The following is a 9,989-nucleotide window of genomic DNA, read 5'->3' on the forward strand; positions in this document are numbered from 1 at the left end:
AGAGAGCGTGGGCCATAAACGGACATGGGCTTCTATTCTAATCAGATGGGAAGCCATTTGACAGGTGATTTTTGTTTTTTTTGAGACAGATTCTTACTTTGTCACCCAGGCTGGAGTGCAGTGGTAAGATCTCAGCTCATTGCAGCCTCTGCCTCCCAGGTTCAAGCAATTCTTCTGCCTCAGCCTCCTGAGTAGCTGGAATTAAGAGGCGCCTGCCACCACACCCAGCAAATTTTTGTATTTTTTAGTAGAGGTGGGGTTTCATCATGTTGGCTGGGCTGGTCTTGAACTCCTGACGTCACATGAGCCACCTGCCTTGGCCTTCCAAAGTGCTGGGATTACGAGCGTGAGCCAAAACCGTGTCCAGCCATTTGGGAGGTTTAAGCAGAGGTGTGATGTGACTGCTTCACATTTTCTTTTTTTTGTTGTTGTTTGAGACAGGGTCTTGCTCTGTCGTCCAGGCTGGAGTGCAGTGGCCGGATCTCAGCTCACTGCAAGCTCCGCCTCCCGGGTTTACGCCATTCTCCTGCCTCAGCCACCCGAGTAGCTGGGACTACAGGCGCCCGCCACCTCGCCCGGCTAGTTTTTTGTATTTTTAGTAGAGACGGGGTTTCACCGTGTTAGCCAGGATGGTCTCAAGCTCCTGACCTCGTGATCTGCCCGTCTCGGCCTCCCAAAGTGCTGGGATTACAGGCTTGAGCCACCGCGCCCGGCCTGCTTCACATTTTCAAAGGATCACTCTGGCTGCTGTGTTAAGATAGACTGTATGGGTTGGGGGGACAAGGATGAAGACAATGAGACCCACCAGGAGGCCATGGCAAAAATCAGATGAAAGACCATGGTGCCTGGGACCAGACGATGCGATGGGAATGGAGTGGTGAGGAGTGGCCAGGTTGCGGATATATTCTGAAGAAAATTCAGGGTATTTACTAATAGATTAGAAGCAGGGTGTGAGAAAGAGAGGAGACAAGTATGACTCCAAGTGGCCTGAGCACTTGAAAGGATGGAACCATCTGTCACCGATGGAGATGAGGACAACTGCAGGTAGAACAGGTCCCAGGCAGGTGGCCCGCAGTTCACTTTGGACATGTTAAATCTAAGATTTACTGACATCCAAATGAATTAATAGGTAGGAATGTGAATCTGGCATTCCAGAAAGAAAGCTGGGCAACATATAGAGAGAAAGGGGGCAGGGGAGAGAAAGCATCTGTTTGGGAGGTGACAGCATACAGATTGCTTTTAATCCTGTGAAACTAGCTGGGCGCGGTGGCTCACGCCTGTAATCTCAGCACTTTGGGAGGCTGAGGCGGGTGGATCACCTGAGGTCAGGAGTTCAAGACCTGCCTGGCCAACATGGTGAAACCCCATCTCCACTAAATATACAAAAAATTAGCCCGGCATGGTGGCAGGTGCCTGTAATCCCAGCTACTAAGGAGGCTGAGGCAGGAGAATCACTTGAACCCCGGAGGCGGAGGTTGCGGTGAGCCGAGATCATGCCACTGCACTCCAGTCTGGGTGACAGAGTAGGACTGTGTCTCAAACATAAATAAATAAATAATAAAGACTGTGAGGCAGGATGCAGTCATGAGGGAGGAGAGTGAATAAAGAGGAAAAGGCCAAGACAGAGGTCTGGCCCACTCCATGCATTAGAAAGCTGGCCAAAGGAGGCAAAATTGGCAAACAGTGAGACAGAGCAGCTGGTGAGGTAGGAAAAGAATCAACAGAGAGAGGTGTCCCAGAAGCCACAGCAAGGGGTTTCAAGGAGAGACTGGTCACCTACACACAATGCTGCTGACGGGGCAGGGAGGATGAAGACTGAGAAACGACCACTGGCTGTAATACCACGGACATCATTAGTGTGCAAAAGCCTGATCAGAGTGCGTTCCAGAAAGATCCAGTTACCAATCAACTGGAATACTGAGAATAGAGGAACATGTGAAATGAGACCACGGGGAAAGCAATCAGTGGAATCCAGACAATGAGATGCAAAACAGGACAGATGGTCCAATTCCTTCCAGATAAACTGAAAGGAAAAATAATAGATGGAAGAGATGCCTGCAGATTAAAAAAGACTTAAGAGACATCTCAAACATAATGTGTGGACATTACTTGAATCCTAATTCAAACTAAAAAAAAATTTTTTTAATTGAAACAACTGAAAATCTAATCATTGACTAGATAGTGATCTAGGCTGAAGCTTTTACTATGGTGGTGGTGGTAATAACATTGAGGTTATCACTTAAAAAAAAAAGAGTCCTTACTTTTTGAGCTAATACTGACATATTTGCAAAGGAAATGATTGACGTCTGGGGTTTGCTTGAAAATAAAATGCGAGTGGGGAAGTGGGCAGGGATTTAGGGGAAACAAGACTGGCCAAGAGTTGGCAGCTAATGAAGCTGGAAGCTGGGTACATGGGGACCCATTATACTATTCTATCTACTTTTATTTGAATATTCTATAATAAAGAGAAGTGGAAAAGAGAGGGAAGGAGAAAAATGGGGAAGAAAGAATTGGAGATAACAAGTATAGACAACTCTTTCAAGGGATTCTGCTCTAAAGAGGAGTGGAGAAATGAGGCACCAATGCAGGTAGATGCAGGGCCCAGGGAGGTTTTCTGTAAAAGATGGATAGCAGGACAGAACAGTCACATGCTGGTGGGAACAGCCCAGCAGAGAGGGGAGAGCTGATGACTCAGAGGAGAAAGGAGAGAGACGCTGGGGTGACCTCCTGGGTGGGCAGGGGATGTCAAGCCACAGGAACTAGGGAAAGCAGAGGCTGTGGCCACCGAGCAGCAGACGGAAGAACAAGCTGGCTGCATGTGGACGCCTCTTCTGAGTGACTGTTCTCTCAGTGAAAGGAAAAGCAGTGTTGAGGATCTGGGAGGAAAGCAGGAGAGGGAATGGAATAAGAAACAGAGTGTGTGTTCTGAACTTTAAGAAGGGCCCCCTGAGGTCAGTGACCATGACTTGAAAGCAATTGCAGGCAGCCTGGTTTGAGGCGCAATTCCAGCCACATTCCGGTGAGCATATACCAAGGCAGCCAATGACACATAGTCATTGGTAGGTGTCAAGCGGGAAAACCCAGGAGTGAAGAGCTGCAGGAACTTGCAATCAGACAACGCAGAGGAGTCCAGGAACAGCGAGAGCAAAGACTCCCAACAGAAATGCAGACTATGGGGAATGAATGGAGTAAGCCTTGCTGGGGTAGAACGTTCAAGACCAGGTTGTTTCAGTGGAAACAGGCTTTAAGAACACTGAAATTGGAAAACAGGGAGCCAGAGAAGTTTATAAGAAGGGCTGACAAAATAAAACCAAGGATTTTATTCACCTGTGCTGTTCCTCACCTCCATCCCTGCCCGGGGACCGCCACATACCTTGGGGGCCTCCCCCTTGCTGCCCGGGGGCAGCCGCAGGACCCAGAAGTTCCTGTTGCGCAGCAGGTTCTCCAAGTTCTCCAGCCGCCTCTGCAGCAGCCCGTACTCCTGCAGCAGGGTCCCCAGCACAGCCCACTTGCTCTCCATATGGTTCCCAAACTCCACGGCCGTCTTTTCACAGTCAGCCAGCTTCTTCTCGGCTGTCCCCGTGCGCCCCTCCAGGTTCAGCAGCTGGCTGGCCTGGGCATCCACCTTCCTCTCCACAGCCTGAATGGCAGCCACCACCGTCCAGAGTGAGATCTCTGCTGTGGGCAACTGGGGCTCTCGCATCATGCGGTCGGGGAAGACAGGTGCCCTATCTGGAAAGGGTGGGAACTGAAAAGGCATTGGCCGCCGGGCATCCATGTCCCATTCTTGAGCCTGTATGCGGAGGGAGAAAGCGACGACCCAGGATGAGACCTTGTGTGAGCGGGGGAAGTCAGCTGGGAACACGGGTCAACTCATCAAATGCTACATGTTGTCTTTCTTCTGCCAACCCCACGTAATTCAGGATACACTAATGCTCCCAGCAATAGATACCCACCCACCCACCCAACTTACCACTCTCCCATCTCCTGCCTAGGTGAGTCAGGCTGGTCACTAGTTCACCCACATTGACCCTTAGCAAGTTAAGGCTGTGACCCCTGCCTAAAATGTCACAGGCCACTTTCTCTGAATAGACCAACTGATTTCTTCAAGAGCTAGGCTTAATGACAAACTTCGTATTTGCCTAGTGTTTTATGTTTCCAAGAACTTTGATGTAGGTTATCTGACGCTAATCCTCCCAGCAATCTCTCAGCAGGTTAGGGCAAGAATGATGATCTCTGCCTTCAAGATGATGAAACCGAAGCACAAGGAGGCAGCTGGTCACTCCGCAGCGCCTCCCTGCACTGCCAGCTGGGGCAGCTCTAGGTGCTGCAGGTAACAAAAAACAGGCCGGGCGCGGTGGCTCAAGCCTGTAATCCTAGCACTTTGGGAGGCCGAGACGGGCGGATCACGAGGTCAGGAGATCGAGACCATCCTGGCTAATACGGTGAAACCCCGTCTCTACTAAAAAAATACAAAAAACTAGCCGGGCGCGTTGGCGGGCGCCTGTAGTCCCAGCTACTCGGGAGGCTGAGGCAGGAGAATGGCGGGAATCCGGGAGGCGGAGCTTGCAGTGAGCTGAGATCCGGCCACTGCACTCCAGCCTGGGCGACAGAGCGAGACTCCATCTCAAAAATAAATAAATAAATAAATAAATAAATAAATAAACAAACACATTCCTGGCCAGGTGTAGTGGCTCACACCTTCCCAGCACTTTGGGAGGCCAAGGCAGGCAGCACACTTGAGGTCAGGAGTTCAAGACCAGCCTGGCCAACACAGCGAAACCCTGTCTCTACTAAAAACACAAAAATTAGCCGGGCATGGTGGTGGGCTCCTGTAATCCCAGCTACTCGGGAGGCTGAGGCAGGAGAATCGCTTGAACCTGGGAAGCGGAGGTTGCAGTGAGCCGAGATGGTGCCACTGCACTGCAGCCTGGGCGACTGAGCAAGACTCCGTCTTGGAACAAACAAACAAACAACAAAAAAAACCCACCACATTCCTACCAGGGCTGCAGTCAAGGGAAAGACCGGAGAGCCTAAGCTAGGGCAGAAAAGCAGCTTCCCCCCTCCATATACAACTATTGTTTCATAAATATTTTCCAAACTGAAAATAGGTTCACCAAAAAAGGTCACTCATTAAAGGTGAAGAGGGGATGTCCCTCACACCCAAGAGGACCAAGAGAAAGAAAAACTCCTCCGGGACCCTTCCTTGCTTCCTGGGGAAGGGGTGCCCCATGGCCTGGGGACTCCCCCTTTTATCTTCCAGCACCGAGCCCTCACCCCAGAAGGGTAGACTAATTGGTAGAGTTGAAAGCTGAGACCTGTGGCTAAGAGGGGCCGGTTGCGGCTGGTGACAGTTCACTGGTCATCTGGGACCTGGTGTCAGACTCAGGGCTCACTGGACCGCATGGGCTGGCAGCCGACTCTCCTTCACACCTGGGACAGGAGGAGGTGTCATTTTCTGTCCTCCTGATGGCTGCTGAAGGAGGCCCTCAGGCTAGGAAAAGGCGAGGCCTGCTGCTTGGGGTGATCTGGGCAGACCAGCTCCCCTCTCTGACTCAGAGCAGCCCCAGCTTCCTGAGACCTGCTCTGGGACAGGGCAGAGTGGAGAGCAGGGCCCTAGGATTGCCAGGCCCTGCTGAGTAAGAGGTGCTGGTATTTCCATCAAAAGCACCCATTCCTCCATCACGGAGGCTCCACTCCTCCCTAGCCCACAGAAGGGGACAGAGTCCACAGTAGAAGTTAAGAAAGTCCCGGGGCCCAGTTTAGTTTTCTCAGGTTTGAAGCCCTAACTCTGAAAATGATCAAACACAGCACAGCAGCTCCTGGCTCTCTCCTTAGCACCCGGCTCTGCTCACCCGGTGGTGAGCAGAGGCGCCCCTGAGGAGCCCAGCCCCAGGGTCGGCCCAGAGACTCTTCCCTGGGGAAGCTCTCAGGCCTCTCTGAGATCCACCTCGCCTGGTTTTATACCCAATTCTGGAGTACTGGTTCTGCCCACGGAGATCATCGATGAAGCCTGAAGAAATGCCTGGTGCTACTCTCACCCGGCAAAGACCCTGAGCTCTGCGACGAGGCAACGGTTCGGGAGTCTTAAAAGCTGCCCAGGCCATTCCAACATAGGGCCAAGTTTGTCAACCGCAGGAAAGACCCCAAAGTCACCTCTCCATGGCCCCTTCCCTGGATCACAGCTGGTGCAGGGGGAGAGTGAATTACTCATTACACTTGGTGAAAGGTGGTAATCAAACATTTTAAAAATCTCTTCGTCAGATTGCCCACCGTGTAAACACGAACGAGGCATTCACTCCTGCGGCCGGGCGGAAGCACTGCCCTCGAAGCCCTCCGCCGGCCGGGCGCAAAGGGAGCCCCGAGCCGGGGCTCAGCCACGGGGTCAGCGCTCCGCCAGGTCCCGGAATGGACTGTCCCGGCCCCCGCCCCGCGGGCCCTCCTCACTCGGGCCCGGCGATCGCTGCTCCGCGCCGCGCGGGCCAGGCCTGCCGCTCCGGGCCTGCGTCAGGCCCGCTCCGCCCTGCCCGCCGCGCAGCCCGGCCGTGCCCCGCCCGCCTTGGGCCTCGTCTGGGCGCGGGAGCTGGGAGGGCGCCGCAAGGCTTCCGGAGGACTGCGCGGCCCGGTCCCGCGGCCCAGCCTGCGCCCCGCCCCCACGGCAGCGCGGCCATGGCGCCGGCGGGGCTCTCCCACCTGCATGGGCGGCATTCCCTCGGCCATTTCCCCGCGCAACGCCGGCTCCTGGTGGCAGACCTCCTCCGGGGGCAGAGCCTGGGCCCAGCTCCAGCTCCCGCTGTCCAGCCCCAGGCCCTGGATGCCCAGCTGCTGAGGCTGCGGCCGTGTTGACACAAACTGCATCCTGGGAGTGCTGTTCCCCTCTCGGGCCGGCCAGGGAGAAGAAGAACGTTTTCCAGGCGCCTTCCCCCTCTCCGGGGCCGGACAGCTCCATCTACAGCCCGTAGGAGCAAACAGTCCCCTTCGGCGGCGCTCCCCGCCCCTCCTCAGCCCGCGCGCCAGCCAATGGCCTCGGAGCTCCTGCCCGCCTGCGGGGACCGGCCGGGGCCACTCCCGGGCTGGGGCTGCCCCCGCCCCAAAGCTGAGAGGCGGCGGCCTGGTCCAGGGGTCAGGCCCCCTCAGTCTGGGATGGCCGACCTTAAAGGCCCAAACTATGCGAGGACCTAGACTGTGGGCTTGATTACTGTTAATTCTGCAAATGTATTGGGCATCCTGGGAGAAAATAGTGCCTGACCCTTTTGAAAATTTTGCAAGAATAATTCTGTCTTCAGACACTTTCTTCTGGCTGTCTGCCTTCCCTCACTCCTTTGCAGACTTTACCTCCCACTCCCCTTCTTCCCAGTCCAGATTTACCTGGTCCCATCCCAGAGCTTTTGCACTGTTATGGATGATAGAGAAGTGACTCATGCTAAGGTGTCAAAAAAGGGCTGAGCTCTTTCTCCCAGGTAAGGTGCAGTGCATTTTAACACTGGCCTCTTCAAACACCTTGAAATTGGGTTGGGCGCGGTGCCTCACACCTGTAATCTCAGCACTCTGAGAGGCTGAAGCAGGAAGATGGCTTGAGCCCGGGAGTTCGAGACCAGACTGAGCAACATATTGACACCCCATCCCTACAAAAAATAAAAATCAGCCGAGCGCGGTGGCTCACATCTGTAATCCCAGCACATTGGGAGGCTGAGGCAGGCGGATCACCTGAGGTCAGGAGTTCGAGACCAGCATGGCCAACATGGTAAAAGATTAGCCGGGCGTGGTGGCATGGGCCTATAATCCTAGCTACTCGGGAGGCTGAGGCAAGAGAATCGCTTCAACCTGGGAAGCAGATGTTGCAGTGAGCCAAGATCGCACCAGTGCACTCCAGCCTGGGCGACAGAGCAAGACTCCATCTCAAAAAATAAATAAATAAAATAAAAAATAAAAATTACCTGGGCATGATGGCTCATGCCTGTACTTCTAGTTACTCAGGAGGCTAAGGTTGGAGGATTGCTTGAGCCCAGGAGTTGGAGGTTGCAGTGAACTGTGATCGTGCCGTTGCACTCCAGCTTGGGCAGCATAGAAAACATCGTGTGAAATAAAAAAAATAAATAAATCTTTAAATCGGGCAGGCATGGTGGCTCACACCTGTAATCCCAACACTTTGGAGGCCAAGGCTGAGGCCAGGAGTTTAAGACCAGCCTGGGTGACACAGCAAGACCCCTTCTCTACAAATAAAACCCTTTAAGGGCAGGTCAGTGTCACTTTGAAACATCAGGCCAAGTCAGAGGAGGGGCCAGTGTAAGCTGACGAAGATGGAGGAGGGGAAAATTCAATCATTCCAAATGTATTTATTGAACACCTACTGTGTGCCAGGTACTGTTTAGGAAGAGGGTGAGCTTTGTGGCTGCATACACCCGAGTTTAAATCCCGAAATCACCACTCACTAGCTATGACTTTGAGCAACTTATTTAACTTCTCTGAGCCTCACTCTCTTCCTATATAAATGAAGAAAATATTGGCAACTCTATTTTAATGTTGTAAAATTAGATGAGAATCGTGCCTAGCACATAGTGAGCATTCTGCAAAGATAGTTACCCCCCAAAGGTGTTTTTGTAATTATTCTCAAAATAGTATTTACTTTTTTTCCTAAAGGACCAGTCCCTGTCTTGATAAGGAAGAGATCTCTAAGGCTCATCACCCTGTGTGGAGACAGACCTGGTAGTACCTTTAAGTTCCACTGTACTTCGTAAAATAAAGGACATTATTGGCCTACGTGAGACATGTGCTTAGAGGGCCATATCCAGAAGAACAGTTATCAAGTACTTTCTCTGCTAGGCACACTTCCAGGACACAGAAATGAGTACTTCACAGACTTAAGATTATCCTCAAGGAGCTTATAGGCTAGTAAAGTCCATGCTCCCAGAAATCAGTGATTTCCTTCCCTGCTTCCTGGCCCTGACTATAAACATCACGTCCACTTTTATTAGAGGAACCAGGCAAATCAAGTCTGAAAAGCTCTAGGCAAATTCATTTCCACCAGCGAGACACATTTCAGAACACATCTTCTGCACTACAGATTATTAACTATCTTTCCTCTTTCCTAGAGGTGATAAAGGCAGGACTAGGTTAGTCCCAAACATTTATGCTATCTTTTCAGTATAAAGCCTTTAAAATGACTTGCCTTCCTAAGCACTTAACTAGTTATAACGATGTCCCTTGTTACACAATAAGACATCAATGTAGTGTGTCTACTTCACATTTCTCCTTCACGGAGGGTGGACTTTCATGCAGCCATCAACACAAATCTTTAGCTCAGAGCTAGAGGTCCCATTCATTGTTAAGATAATCACAGCACTTTCGGAGGCCAAGGCGGGCAAATCATGAGGTCGGGAGTTTGAGACCAGCCTGGCCAATATGGTGAAACCCCATCTCTACTAAAAATACAAAAGTTAGCCGGGCATGGTGGCGGGCGCCTATAGTCCCAGCTACTCAGAAGGCTGAGGCCGAGACAGGCGGATCACAAGGTCAGGAGATCGAGACCATCCTGGCTAACACGGTGAAACCCCGTCTCTACTAAAAATACAAAAACTAGCCGGGCGAGGTGGCGGGCGCCTGTAGTCCCAGCTACTCGGGAGGCTGAGGCAGGAGAATGGCGTAAACCCGGGAGGCGGAGCTTGCAGTGAGCTGAGATCTGGCCACTGCACTCCAGTCCGGGCGACAGAGCGAGACTCCGCCTCAAAAAAAAAAAAAAAAAATTCTCCTGCCTCAGCCTCCCGAGTAGCTGGGATTACAGGTGCTTGCCACTATGCCCAACTAATTTCTGTAGTTTTAGTAGAGGTGGAGTTTCACCATGTTGGCCAGGCTGGTCTCAAACTCTTGACCTCACGTGATCGACCCGTCTCGGCCTCCCAAAGTGTTGGGATTACAAGCATGAGCCACCGCACCTGGCCACTAACATTATTTTATAACCACCAAGCCTAGCAACCACAGGCCATAAAAGG

The 9,989-nt window shown here is 52.2% G+C and overlaps 1 protein-coding gene across 3 annotated transcripts in view; it reads right to left on the reverse strand.

Annotated features, from left to right (window-relative positions):
- The window catches only part of LOC117072411 (zinc finger protein 282), a 32,640-nt gene extending 25,599 nt beyond the window's left edge, over nt 1–7,041 (reverse strand). The window contains exons 1-2 of one of the 3 annotated variants that reach the window (XM_033192573.1): nt 6,694–6,988; nt 3,374–3,793 (exon numbers count right to left, since the gene is read on the reverse strand). In XM_033192573.1, coding sequence (XP_033048464.1) covers nt 3,374–3,793; nt 6,694–6,858 — 585 coding nt within the window. In that variant the 5' untranslated portion in view covers nt 6,859–6,988. Of the gene's footprint in view, nt 1–3,373; nt 3,794–5,318; nt 5,447–6,693 lie in introns of those variants that run through there. The other 2 variants (XM_033192576.1, XM_033192574.1) reach the window with 2 other exon arrangements.
- Nucleotides 7,042–9,989: the final 2,948 nt, after the last annotated feature.

The sequence above is a fragment of the Trachypithecus francoisi genome, unplaced genomic scaffold, assembly GCF_009764315.1.
Source record: "Trachypithecus francoisi isolate TF-2019V2 unplaced genomic scaffold, Tfra_2.0 Lachesis_group4, whole genome shotgun sequence".
NCBI lineage: Eukaryota > Metazoa > Chordata > Mammalia > Primates > Cercopithecidae > Trachypithecus > Trachypithecus francoisi.